Source organism: Nematostella vectensis, chromosome 14 (genome assembly GCF_932526225.1).
Source record: "Nematostella vectensis chromosome 14, jaNemVect1.1, whole genome shotgun sequence".
Taxonomy (NCBI): Eukaryota; Metazoa; Cnidaria; class Anthozoa; order Actiniaria; family Edwardsiidae; genus Nematostella; species Nematostella vectensis.
In genome coordinates this window covers 13,598,216-13,611,819 of record NC_064047.1, presented here as the reverse complement: position 1 = coordinate 13,611,819, position 13,604 = coordinate 13,598,216, and the positions used below count along the sequence as shown (strand labels likewise).

At 39.2% G+C, this 13,604-nt stretch overlaps 2 protein-coding genes across 2 annotated transcripts in view; one reads left to right on the top strand and one right to left on the bottom strand.

Moving 5' to 3' along the window:
- Positions 1–330: 330 nt before the first annotated feature.
- Positions 331–973, bottom strand: LOC5501764 (60S ribosomal protein L24). The gene is made up of 2 exons (XM_048721348.1): positions 875–973; positions 331–606 (listed from the first exon to the last, which is right to left on the bottom strand). The coding sequence occupies exons 1-2, from the start codon at positions 956–958 to the stop codon at positions 355–357; spliced, it is 336 nt and encodes a 111-aa protein (XP_048577305.1). The 5' UTR covers positions 959–973; the 3' UTR covers positions 331–354.
- Positions 974–1,227: 254 nt separating this feature from the next.
- Positions 1,228–13,604, top strand: part of LOC5500596 — an 89,223-nt gene continuing 76,846 nt past the window's right edge. Inside the window, exons 1-3 of the mRNA XM_048721325.1 lie at positions 1,228–1,347; positions 3,003–3,203; positions 4,345–5,266. Coding sequence (XP_048577282.1) covers positions 3,018–3,203; positions 4,345–5,266 — 1,108 coding nt within the window. The 5' untranslated portion in view covers positions 1,228–1,347; positions 3,003–3,017. The remainder of the gene's footprint in view (positions 1,348–3,002; positions 3,204–4,344; positions 5,267–13,604) is intronic.

The window sequence follows — 13,604 nt, the reverse complement described above, 5'->3', positions numbered from 1 at the left end:
GACAGAGTAGAGCATGATTAAAGCTTAAAAGCTTTTTTCATTTTTTTCCTAAAGAAATTCAATTTTAACTTTAAAGACATTCCTGTTTTCTTACTGAGCTGATTACAGCATTAATTACAGTTTAATATATTTCTAAAGCTATACCTTTAAATTGCTATATAAAAGAAAAAAATTAGTTTGGTACACAAGTTTTGCCTATTGTTTTCCTGAGGTTCTATTAAATTTGTGTTATTAAAATCAGTATCAGCTATACATCTTCCATCTTCCATCTTCCATTTATAAGATGTGATAAGAACACATAGTTAAGTTCACAGCAAAATGTGCCTTAAACATGGGTAAACATGGTTAACCTAGTCACCTGATAGCTTGCTCTCTCTGCGCCTTGCGGACCTCAGGCTTCTGGTTTCTCTTGGCGAGGATGTTGTCAAGAGACGCACCCTGTACAGACCTCTGGAACTTGATATTACGGCGGGTGCGCTTCTTGGACACTTCCTCCTGGGTGTCTTTCTTGTGCTTGCGGCGATACAGAACAGTCCAGGTCACCTCACGGGGGTTGCGTCTCATGAGAAGGGCACGCTCACATCTCTTGTTTAAGAAGTTGAACACCTTGAAGATATTAAGGTTCATGTTAGAGAAGGCCAATCACGCTGCCATTTAATGCAATGGCTCAATAGCTTCCCTTTTATTTAAGTTTGATTTGTGCTATCTACAGATAAAACTGCAAAATATATTCAGAAACGCTGCGCTTTCATGTCCAAGCGGATGTAGAACCAGGGAAATGGCGGTGATTAAACAGAGGGACCGTCTTTGATAAAAAAAATCCGATAGTATTTTCAATAAAGACACAAAAGGTTCACTTATTGATAATGAGCACCTGGCAACCATATCCCTCCATAATGCTCGTCTTAGCGCCTTGGCAACCATAGACAGATGCTTGTCTTAGCGCCCTGGCAACCATATAGTAATAGAAAATAGAATAATTCAGGCTCAAGGGCTTGTGTAGGGCCTGTCCAAGCATCACGCGACCGCTCTGACCTCTGGGGGATCTGTGTCTCGTAATGCGCCTGAGTCCAATTTCAACTGAGCTAAATAATCGAGTCTAGGAAGACTAGAAAATATTGAGCCTTATCTGAGATGCAGAATTCTTCGCGATCAAAGTCAACGCTGTTTGCTTCTGTTTTGTTTGGTTCCGCATGTGACTGCTGAGCTCGCCTTGCGTGACAGGGGGCGGTCTGACTGACTGCGTGGGGACTAGGGTCTAGATCCCTTTGCGTCTTTCCCGAAGGGTTGATCAGACGCTTCCATTGTAAGTTAGGATTCGTCTGAGAAGATTTCGACAAGAAACAGGTATTTATATCGCGTTTTCCACCCTATTTTAGCTATTAGCTGTTCCTTTATTTGTAAGGCGTCTAAAAGTGAATCTATTCATTTGTCTTCGGCGTGATAAAGCTGAAGAGGTGACATGAAATTAGTTTCACTTCCGCTTTCGATTCGATTTACGGAACATTCGAGGAATTCGAAATGTTTATATTTAACCTACTTTTTTCCCAAAACTTGTATTTCGCATGTCTAATTGGCAATCTATACTTGATTTATTAAGGCTGATCTAAACAGCACGATTTAGTCGTATGCGACTTGCCCGCAACACATCTACAACTAGAGTCGTGTAAATCAACCTACGACTCGGCTACGATGCTCGACTGAAAAAGTCGTAGTGTTTATTCAGGGCTAAGACATGTCGTAGACAGGTCGCATGCGACTGAATCGTGCTGTCGAAGTCAGCCTTTTCTGACTAGCCAAGCTCGGTGCCGCCTCACTAAGCAGCTTAATTAAGGCCGATTTAGACAGCACGGTTTAGGTTTCTTTCAAATAAACCATTGTATTTGCCATTCTTTTGCCGAACCAAAGCATTAAATTCTTGGAGACAGCGATTAAGCTCATCTTTATTTCTTTTCTTGGATAAATAAACTCTGGTTGGCTTCCATTCTGCATAATGTAAACTTATTGTAAACTAGACGCTCATTTGAGCGTAAAGTCGGGCTAGTTGGCTAGTAGGAATACATCATGCACGAAATGGCAAATTCGACTGTCATTTGCCCCGATTGATTGGCGTGTGCATTTGTGTCTTCCAGTTCTACCTTTCCTTGGAACTTTTTCTTCTGACTTGCTTTATAGTTTATTGGAGCAGGGACGTCCCTTAAGTCGCCGCTAACTTCGTCAAATCGCGATTCAGCCGCCTTTTTCCCGAGAATTTCTCTACTCATCGTCTATCACTAATTAGTAGCTCAGCCAATCGGAATGCATGATTTGTGATAGACCTCTAGTTAGTGTATTCTAGAAGTGTTGGGTTCATAGCCAATAAACTGACAAATACACAAAATCCGGGAGGCCTTATTTTCGCGCACAGTTTGTGACACTCGGCGGGAGAAAGACATGTTAATTACCAAACATTCCACTGTTTGAAGGACAGCTTTTTTCCTCCCACTTAGGGTGATTCATGGTTCAATATAAAAAAAGGTTCAACTCATTAGGGAAGGTCCCTAATGGAATGGAAATAAACTTAATATCTTCGCTTCACCTAGTCATAAGGTAGAATATATGTCCAACAGGTGCAGAATTGGTATAGTATACCTTATTCTTCTTTATCTTCGCGTCACTTTAATCTTGCGATTTTAACAATTTCGAGAGAAAAAAAAGTGACGCGAAAGTTCCATGAAAATTGGGATGCGTTAAAATTAAATAAGCTCACGCATGAACATGAAAGCACATTTTAATTCCAATTGTTTTGTTTGATTTTCTTGCACCAAAATCGCGAAAATAATACAATAAAATAAACATCTAATACCTACCCCAAAACTGCTTTGGACTGCAACTTCTCCAGCGCTGATAATTCATAGTTTTTTATATCATCACAGAAATAAGAGAATTCTCAGGGATATTGATAGTGTTTTTAAGGCTGATATGAGTAGCAGTGTAATAACCATTTTCTTATGCTTTTCTAGTTTTTTCTTGAAGAAATGGCAACATCTGCCAGCAGGCGCCTCGAGGATGAGGTGACGTGCTCTATATGTATAGAGCACTTCAACGATCCTAGAGTGCTGCCTTGCTTGCACTCATTTTGTCGGCACTGCCTGGAAGAGCTGGCAGTGCACTCTGAAGGGAGAGGAAAACTTGTGTGCCCCCTCTGTAAGGCGGGATTCCAGGTAATCTGTCAAAAAATACATCTATTAGTTAAATGACCTTGGCACAACTTGTGTAACAAACGTTTTGCTGCAACAAACAAATTGATTTAAACAACATAGTGCTTTTCAATTGAGAACTAAGGGAAAGTTCATTTATTATCCCGAGGGAGGGGTTGTAGGGGGGGGGGCGTGAGGATACTGTGGGGTGGGGGGGTGGGTGAGGATACTGTGGGTGGGCCTTGAGAAATTTTTGAGGTCTAAAGGTGAAGGTGCCGAATGTGTGTGGATTTTAAAAAGGCGGGTCACTGATTTGATTTCTTTGGGTGTTGTCCCTTCTAAATAATTTGACCAAGTGTCAAATCAGACTTCTTGCTTCAAAGAGTCTCGGTTTGCGGCAGTTTTTTGGCATGCACAATCCATGAGTCAAGGATATGTATTAAACTACGTTTCATCGATGCTATGTAAACCTGTATACACCTTTTTTTTCATGGTTTCCGCTATATGCTTATGTTCCATATTTGAAATCATTACCAAAACGCTCTAATGCTACAAGCTGTCTTCCTCTCTCTTTCTTTTTTTTTCTCCTGCTGCGCTTTTCTCGCGTGGGGAAGAACAAAAAGCCTTTTCGCTTCTTCTGTGTCAATTAGAGCAACAACCCTTATCAGGTTGACAACCTGGATTTAGTCGCACATTTGAGAAATTGAGTGCCTTCACTTTTTCAATTCCTTGCTCGCGTTCCTTCAACATTGGCGTTGCTGTTCCCTTCTTTGCTCCTTCTTTCTTCGGGTTTTCTCGAGGGATGGGGCATAAGGGGGGCATGGAAAATTTTGTTCCACCTGAAGGGGGGGCAACTAATTTTTTTCCTTACTTTTATCAAAATCCTCACGAACCCCCCACCCCCCCACCCCCCTCTCGGGATAATAAATGAACTTTCCCTAAATGTGTACGAATCACTGTGAACTTGAATTCTTTCCACAAGAAATTTATATCCATTCCCTAATAGTTTATGAGTATTAAACAGTTTAATGATAAGAATTAATTATTATATTAATACAATCCATCGTAGTATAGACCACAATAAGGCTGATCTAAAATGGTCCTCCCTTTTGATTTTTAAATGGCGATATGCGAATTTTATTAAACCTGTTTTTTTTTCTCTTAGATTTCCCCGGCTGATGTTTCGAGTTTGAAGGTGAACTTTATGATCAATAGTATTATCTCTGTTCTTCCTTTTTTGACATCTGAAGACTCCAAGAAGAAAACTGTTTGTCAAATGTGTGATAGTGACGAGCCTGCCCAAGGGAGATGTAACGAGTGCGATCACTTTGTCTGTGAGCAGTGTATCTCGGCTCATAAGAGACTTCGTCCGTTGCAACACCATACTATCCTCAGTCTTGATGAGATCAAAAGCGGAAAGTTACTAGCAATGAGCAAAACTTCCTACTGCACCAAACATAAGGGTAAAAAGCTGAAACTGTTTTGCGAATCTTGTAAGGAAGTAATTTGCCGCGACTGCACCGTTGTTGATCATAAAAATCATGACTACCTTTTCACAAGTGACGTTATCGCTCGAGAGAAAGAAGAAATATTGGAAAGAGCAAAAAAAGTTACATCAAAACTGACCGACATTGAACAGGCGATGGCATTGCTTGAAAAGGCTCAACAACATCTTGACGAAAATAAACTTGTAACCAGGAAGAATCTGGATCAGTTTATTGATAAGCAGATAGGGGCTCTTGAGAAGATGCGATCTGATCTTAGAGGAGGGATCGAGTCAGCTTGTCAGAAGCAAGAGAAGCAGCTGACTGCCCAGAGAGAGAATTTATCCATGAGACTTGCAAGTGCTCGTAGCAGTTTGGAGTTTGCTGAGAGAATGTGCAGGGAAGCAAATGATGTGGATGTCTTGTCCATTAGGAATGAAGTGCTATCCCAGCTATCCAGTCTAGCAGAGAAACCCGTGGATAAGCCTTGTATGGAGGGTGGAGTTCGTGTTGTAGTGGATCAGGAATATTGGAGTTCCATGTCAAAGAAGATCTCAGTTGATGTATCAAGCCAAGTCTCAGTTGGTGAATCTGAGCATACAGGTAAATTCTCCAATACAGTTGTGTCCTGATTATGAATAACTGTAATCCTCTCTAACAGTAACAGCTGCTGTTGCGTTGTTCGCAATTTTCGCGAACACGTGCATATGTTCGAAAGCGGTACTGTTCATACAATGGATGGAGAAGATGGTGTTTATTTATGCGTGGACGAGGAGTATTGGGATTCTTTGTCAAAGACAATCTTAGTTTATAAAGGCCAAGGTAAATTCTCTTTTAGCTGTGTCATGTTCCATTGTATGAAAATAGCCTGTACATACACGGGAAATTAACCGGAAATTGGACTTTATATATACTAGATATATTTCTAAACCCTAGATTTGCCATATTTGTCTGTAAATAGTATGTAGATTGTTTAGAGTCTTCTCACAATGACAGAAAGTCTTTGAATAGTCTGTGAATAAACTGGAAATAATCCGTATTCGGAGAACCAAGAGCATGCACTAAAACGGGACACAGAAAACCCTGAAAACAGTCTGGAATATCTATGCAATGGGAAGCTTTAGTTCCATCCCAAAGGTTTGCAGACAATTTACAGACTATTTACAGGCTATTTCCAGGTTTCTCTGGGTCCCCTTTTTGCGCATTTACAAACTTTTTGTAAGTGCGTAGTTGTAGCTGCATCGCTCAGATTTACGGGTGATTTCCAGTTTCTGCCTATTGCTGGGTCTTTTGGCGTTGGAACTGCAGGCGGTGCTGGTATCCACTGCGGTCGAGCACATGTTGGTATCCCGGCACCGCTTTGTTCAGCATTCTGCAGATGAAGAGATCTCGCTAAAGCGTTTATTTACCCGCATTGAAATGTTCTTGATGAGGTTGTTAGGGTGATTGCTTTCTCTGTGGACGATTGGTTCCTGAGATCCAACGTGACATCGAGAACATTGACAACTTTCTTCTTTGCCTCTATCGTTATTTTTAGAGAATTGCCTCCTGTTTAAGTATTTTTCTATTGATGTTTACCCCAAATTTTTACTTTTTATTACACTTATCTCCTTATCTAGACATACTCGTGATTATCCCGAGGCAAGTATTTCATAAGATTAGTTTTCCAATTCGTTATCGCTCAATGCGAGGAGAAGGATACAATATGGACATACCATGAAGTACAAGCCTTTATCTATAATATCTCTTGATGGTGTAATTCCGTTGCAGTTTTAGAGAAGTCCGCCATCCTCAGCGGCAAAGGTCCAGAGTACCTCCGAGATCTCTTGGGATTCCTGCAGCCCGTGCAGCAGAGTCCAAAAAGTCGCTGGGTCAGATGTTTCTCTGCAAAGAGAGATGGCTGGGCTGCCAGGACCTTCCATGAAAAATGCAACGGCAAAGCGCCGAACATCGTACTCGTGAGCGTTGGGGGCCGATACGTGTTTGGTGGCTACTCTGACGTAGCGTGGACAAGTGAGTACACTAACGAATACGAGAAGGGCCGTAGCAGGGTGAGGGTCGGGACTTCCTATCATTATTGTACAAAGAAAACATTTGCCCTATTTTTGTCCATTACCTCAACTGTGTCGTTACTTTTTGTAAATCTTAGGAAGAGATGGAGGATGACATCTCATGAGTGACCGTCCGTGGGAAAACGTACACTTAGGTTTTCCGTGTAAACGCCAAAAACAAACGGATATTAAACGGATTTTTTTCCCGTGTCTACGGATATTCTTTACGTGGACACGGGTTGCACAATCTTAGCCCACGACTTTCAGTATTTTTTTTAAACTGTAGAGAAGACTTAAGTTCACGGCTTTCAAAGTCGTATGGAGGATTGCAGACAATCGAGTGTACGTCGTGGACATCGGATGATTGGCCGCAAAGATTTTGAATGAAGGTCAATGAGGATTTTTATTCATCATTTAACTCTTAAACTGCTAAAAATTCTAAGTCTTTTATCATTAAACTCCGAAACTGTTTAATGATCACGTTCTCGGGATCCTGGACATTAAAGTTTTGAAGCCTCCGCGTTATGTTTGACCATGCATTACTCCCTTAAATCGCGGGAAGTGAGTAAACATCAATTTAAAACTACAGCCAAGTCTTTGTCGCTGTTTATCTCCGTTCCTCCTCCTCCTTCCATAGATAAACACGTCGATTGCCGTAGAGTAGTGAGCATACTTGATAAGAAAGCTTAGTTTATCGATATCGAAGTATTTAAATCAAACCATCTCGAGTATCAAATCAAACAAGAAAAACTATGATCAACAACGAAGACGAAACACGCGACAACATGTTCGGAAAGTGCGCGAAATTGCTCAAAAATACCGACTTCGGAGTTTCTTGTTTGTCTAAAAACAAGCTGAAATCGCCACTAGTTGATGACACAACTTTCGCCCTTATTTACGCAATCTTACATATACACATATAGCACACATAAAATAAATCCTCGAATTATGAGGAATAAGTATTTCTGATTTATTTCTGTACTATTTCACTAGAGCGGCCATAATCAGTAAACCTTTGATACCGACTTCGGAGCTTCTAGTTTTGTCTAACAAAAAAACGAAATCCCCACTAGTTTATGCAAATAACACACATCAAATAAATCCTCGAATTATGAGGAATATGAGGAATTATGAAATCTGTAAGATTCCACAAGAGCGGTCATGATCAGCGAATGTCTGATACCAACGGAGTTTCTTTTTTTCTCTAACAAGAAGCCGAAACCGCGACTAGTTCATAACAAAACTCTCGTCCTGTATTTACGTGTTATCACTACATAACACACACCAAATTAACCCACATATTATAAGGAATAAGTATTTCACATTTATTTCTGTGACATTTCACTAGAGCGGCCACGATCAGTGAATGTTTGATACCGATTTCGGTGTTTACTGTTTACCTAACATCAAGCCGTAACCACCACAACGACTCAAAGTTGTGAAAACGGCTTTCACTAAAATCGGAAGATTAAATCGAATAGTTCAACATTCACGACTCGCGATCCGTGTGCTTGATTCGTAGACACGGAATCTTGACAGCCGTGTTAACGGCCTTTCAAATTCTTTTTAACGGCCTTTTTTACCGCGTGCCCACGGCTTTTCCTTCCGTGGCCACATGAAAAAAATTCCGTGTCAACGGAAAAAAGTAACGTGGTCACGGAAAAAAAATCCGTTTAAGCGGCGTGTGCCCGTGCACGTGCCCACGAGTTTGAAAACCTTAGTGTACGTTTTCCCGTGGACGGTCACGATGTCCTTTTTTTATATGAACTCGACAAAGCCCGTTTGCAATACATCATCTTATGAACCGAATACAAGTAGGGCGGTAGTAGGGTTCCTTCTCTGGCAGACAATACTTGTTACTTTTTCCTCCCCCTTCCACCAAATATGTAATTACGCATATCTTCTGATAAAAGGATCGGATGGACAAATAAAAAATAGTTTGTTAGCCCCTTTCATTGCAACACGTAAAGTGAACCCGTTAAATTTTGCTGTTTGGTGCAGGGAAATGTTTTCAAACTAACTAGATTTGTCCTTGGACAATACTAGAAGTAAAGGTTATTAAAATCGAGCAATTTACTAACTAGATTTGTCCTTGGACAATCCTAGAAGTAAAGGTTATTATAATCGAGCCATTTAGAAAAAATTCTGATATCTTAGCACATTTATTTTTCTAGTAATTCTGTTATTTGCCTACTGTTGAATTGCCTCAGATATTAATTAATAGAAAAGCAGGGAGTTTTGTATCATTACTGTTAATCATCTCAATAGTTTTATGATTCTTTTTGCTTTTTTACCTATAAAGAATTTCGCAGATAATTCTTTTCACCCTTGTTGTGACTGTAATTACATTCCCGACAGGCTCCATTGAAGCTCCATTTAAGGGTTGTGAGTAAGAGATTAATGTCCCTAGATATATCACGCGACAAAATAGTTTTGTAGTTTAATATAATAATATTATGATAAGTAGTATCTTATTTATCAAAAGATATAAATTACTATTTGATATAATAATAATTATATTTCGAGCTCGCATAATCCGGCCGCCTCGAACTTTGTGTTTTTGGGGTTTTAGTGCCGGAAAAACTATCAAAGCCTACAGGTAGGCTCCGAAAACGGCCTCTAATAAATCATCGTAAAATCTCTGATAGGCCCCTGTCGCTTATTTCCTTTTTAGTGCCGAAGAAATCTGCTTGGTTACACAGGGGACTTATTTCAATTATTTTCAGATCCGACACTAGGTATTTTGGTTCCTATAAAGTCTTAGATGCTATTAATAAGTATTTATATTACTTCCTTTGTACAAAAAAACAAAACCCAAATCAGGCAGGGGTGGTGGCTTAATTATTATAGACAGGGGCTTAAATGGGATGGGGGTTAAAATATCTTTAACTTTAACTTATTTTCTATCCTTGAAAAGGGCAATCTCCCCCTCCCCTCCCCCCTCTTTATGAAAAAATTGGACATTTTTGCAAGCCGGGAAGTGATATTTTTCAGTGCCGATATCTGGAGGGTGGAAACCCCGTATCTGAGAAAACTTTACGCGGGTCGCAAGAAGCAGGTCTTAACTGGAAAAGACACAATTCATGAATGCATAGAAGCTTCTTTACTATTTTTTTTTTTAATATATAGATTTAGGCACTGCCTAAAAGCGGAGCCAGCATAAACACATTTTGTGTTGACTGATCAAAGGTAGTATTGGGGGATCAAGGATCCTGCTCTCTACCGAGATTTATTTATTGTACCAACCAAATGGATCCAGGCCTTATTCAATAATTTAAATTATGCATTACATCAAAGTTAACAAACACAATTCCTGGTGTGGATATGTCCAGTTTGGCCACCACGGAACCATTGTTGTGCGCCACAAATTTTGTGTCCGGGACACAATGTTTCCAAGCGCGTGCAAGATGTTTCCGGATGTTTCGTGACCGTTTGGCCATCCTCGCAAACATTTAGGAAACATGTTTCCCCAACATGTGTCCTCGTTTGGCCAAGGCCTAATAGACAGGTCTCTGATAGATAGGGCCAAGAAAACCAGGAATTGGGCATGAGTTGTCAAGAGTCTAATGGTAAATTCTTATGTCCCATCATAGAAGTTCCATTATGAATATCTTTTTTTAATCAAAACAATACTCCCACAAGCTTTGCCCTTGTGCAGAAAATGTCATGGATGTAACAGCATTTCAAAGATTCAAAATAATATATTTAGACTGTTTAGATGCCATACTGTGATATTTATGTATTGATTTAGTGGCGATTCTCTCCTTCATTGGACCGAATATTCAGAAAAATGTCTGGAAATTAAAATCCAAAAATATATCTCCTTTCATGCATTACATATTGGTGCACCCACCATTTACCATATAGTGGCCTTGTTGTTGGTGGCCTACTCCCAAATGAATGCAATGAAGAAAAAACAGATTGAAAATGCTAACTTCTAATTTCAAACCAAACCCTTTCATTGATCTATGTTTGGGGTAGAGAGGAATCAAAGAATATCAATTGACTAAAAAATAATCGACGGGAGAGGAGATATAAAGTGAATTGACTCAACTTGAAAGGTTTGGTGAAAAAAATATAACAGTAATGAAAATAATTTGATTGAGCATTTCTTGACATTTCCCCTTTCCCATTAACTTAACCCTTTCACCACCACAGGCCTCATGTCTTTGCTATCCAAGCTATGTGAACAGAATTCTTCTATTGAAAAAGAACAAGGTTGTTGCTAGTGTTATAAAGTTTAAGTATCTTGCCTTAAAAAACCCTTCCCCTTAATAAAAGTTCCATTAATGTACATTTGTAAAGCTACATTCTGACAAGCTTTGTTCTTGCGAAGAACAATGGATGAAACAGGATTTCAAAGATGGAATATAGTGTCAGACACAATTTTAGATAAGATGCAATGCTGAAGATTTAATGTACCATTTTAAGTGGTGATTTTCCATCACCATGGGAATTAATATCTACAAATATACATCCAGTAATGCATTATATTTTGGTGTTTTGAGAAACCCTGGATCTAACTATTCCAATGAAATAAATCTAAACATCTAAAATAAATGAAATGGGCAAGAGACTTGGAAAGAAAATCCTAAAAAGAAAATATAAGTGAAAGTAATAAATGAAAATGTCTAATTTAAAAATCAAATCTGTGCATTAATTTATTTATGGTGTAGAGGGGAAATAGCAAAGAGCATCAATTGCATAAAAATAGTCAACAGGGAGAAGAAAAAGGAAGAAATATGACTCTTCCTTAAATGTTTGAAAAGAAAATGTAACAACAATAATGTGATAATTATATTACTATATAATTATATTTCCCATTATCTTTAGGTTGATAGAAAACTGTTTTCTTTACAGATTTATTATTTAAAAAGCAAAAGTTTGTTTTTAGTTTTATATTATATAAGTATCTTGTTCTAAAAAAACCTATGAGTGTGTACTGCTGAATCACATAGTAATGAACTAGTCATTTGCGCCCCCTCCCTTATGGTCCCGCAGAAGTCAAGGGTTAATGTGGGGTTTTAGACCACTTTTTAACCAGAATATGTCAAGAGGGGTGGTGGTATTGACTGTTTTTGACTCTTAACTTGGAAACAGGCTTTTATTAAAGTTTAATCCCCCACCCTTCCCTGGGACCATGGGTGTGGGGGTATCAAATGACTAGTGAATAAGAACATCCTACTGTTCTCTTCAAGACATGATTTTTAATTCTCATGTCTTCCAGTCTTTAGCATTCATCTTGGCCCTCAGGTAGTTCCTGGTTCATAAAAGTGTGAAAACAATTATTTATTATTTCTTTCAAAACAATCTTTTTATCAAGCCATTTATAATCTAACTAATTTTCCACAACTATTTGAAAAAAAAATAAACACATGAGATGCAAGATGCAGACAATAACAACAATACATATTGAAAATAGGGTTTTTTTTATCCTCGGTAAGGAAAATTTATCTTGTAAGTTGAAAAAGCTGCTGTATCTTCTAAGGATATGTATCTTCTTAGGACTAAGAGCACAGGATATAAAGACAAGAACGGTCTTTAGCAGTATTTGACAAATGCAACACGATATTGGTTAGCCTTTATGAAATATCTCAACACGATCAATCTGCCCTGAAAAAGTCTTATTAAAGACGAATTCCAGTTTTTGTTGTATTGTATTTTATTCAACACAATCAAGAATATAGATAAAACGAAGAAGGTCAAAACAAAACCTGTTATGCTCAAATAATTTGATTACTAAGTTAAGTACTCGCATCCTCAAAGCATACAAAAAGGACAACAAAAAGCCTAATAACTGTCATATCCTCAATAGACAATACAAATCGTCGTCCGAAACTCACCTTGCATTGTTTTTTTTTTTGTTTTTTTGGTCGCTTTCTTGTGGTTCTGTTCGCTTTTTAATGTGAACTGTTACTTGCTTAAATTTACTAGCTAAAACCAGATAAATCTTGGCGCGAATGAATGTTAGTAGATCTCCTCTAGTTGACTTTATCCTTAAGTCACAAAATTTGAGGCAAAATAAATCATCATCGCATAATCGACAAGAACTTTTTCCCGTGCTCCGTGCTTGTATTTAGTCGCCATTACGGGGCCGAGTGGGGCCTGGGAGTCGCGCGGCTGGCTGACTGGCTGGCTGGCGAGTGACACCACAGGGTACCCGCGCGATGACCACATAAACCAAGTCGCATACCTATACCATATTTCTATGCCTATGGGGCTACGCGCGCGGCCTGCGGCCGCGCTTGGCTCCGCTATTATTATTTGGTCATACTAACGAAAAGTGACAATTCTGAAATTTGAGAATTTAAATTATACGAGTTCAGCTGTTACTATATACCAAAACACAATTTTTGTCGTATTTATTCTAGTTTTTATTATAAAAATAACGCATTTTGTTTTATTTTCTTCAAAGTGAGTGACCGAGGATACCAGTCCTCCAGCAGGTCATTCTTGTTCACGCTGTGTAACAAGAATGGCTACCGCCCTGAAAAGTTGCCATTGAAGCGCACGCCAGATGGACAGGCCATTGGGGACCACACAAGTTACGGTCCGATGTTTGGTGGTTGGGACCTGTTTATCGCTGACAACGCGGGGGGTAATGAAGGTTCCTATACGTGGTCACACACGTACGCTCGTCCCCAGGGCGCCCCATCTGATGGCCCGTGTGACGTCTTTGCTGGAAAATACAGATTCACACCCGACGAAATGGAGGTGTTTCACGAGGTGGTGAACTGAATACAGCTTTGAACGGCGGTAAAGTGACAATAGACATAAAGACGTGTAAATATTTGTTAGTTGGTACTGTGTCATGAAATTACTGATTTTGAATTAGGATGTATCGTGGAAATACATATGTCGTGACCCGCGAATGCATCATGGATAGAATG

Coding starts and splice junctions, on each gene's coding strand:
- LOC5501764 (XM_048721348.1), bottom strand. CDS start 958: ATGGTTGCCAGGGCGCTAAGACAAGCATCTGTCTATGGTTGCCAAGGC. Junction 607..874: donor TGGAGGGATATGGTTGCCAG/GTGCTCATTATC, acceptor AATATCTTCAAG/GTGTTCAACTTCTTAAACAA.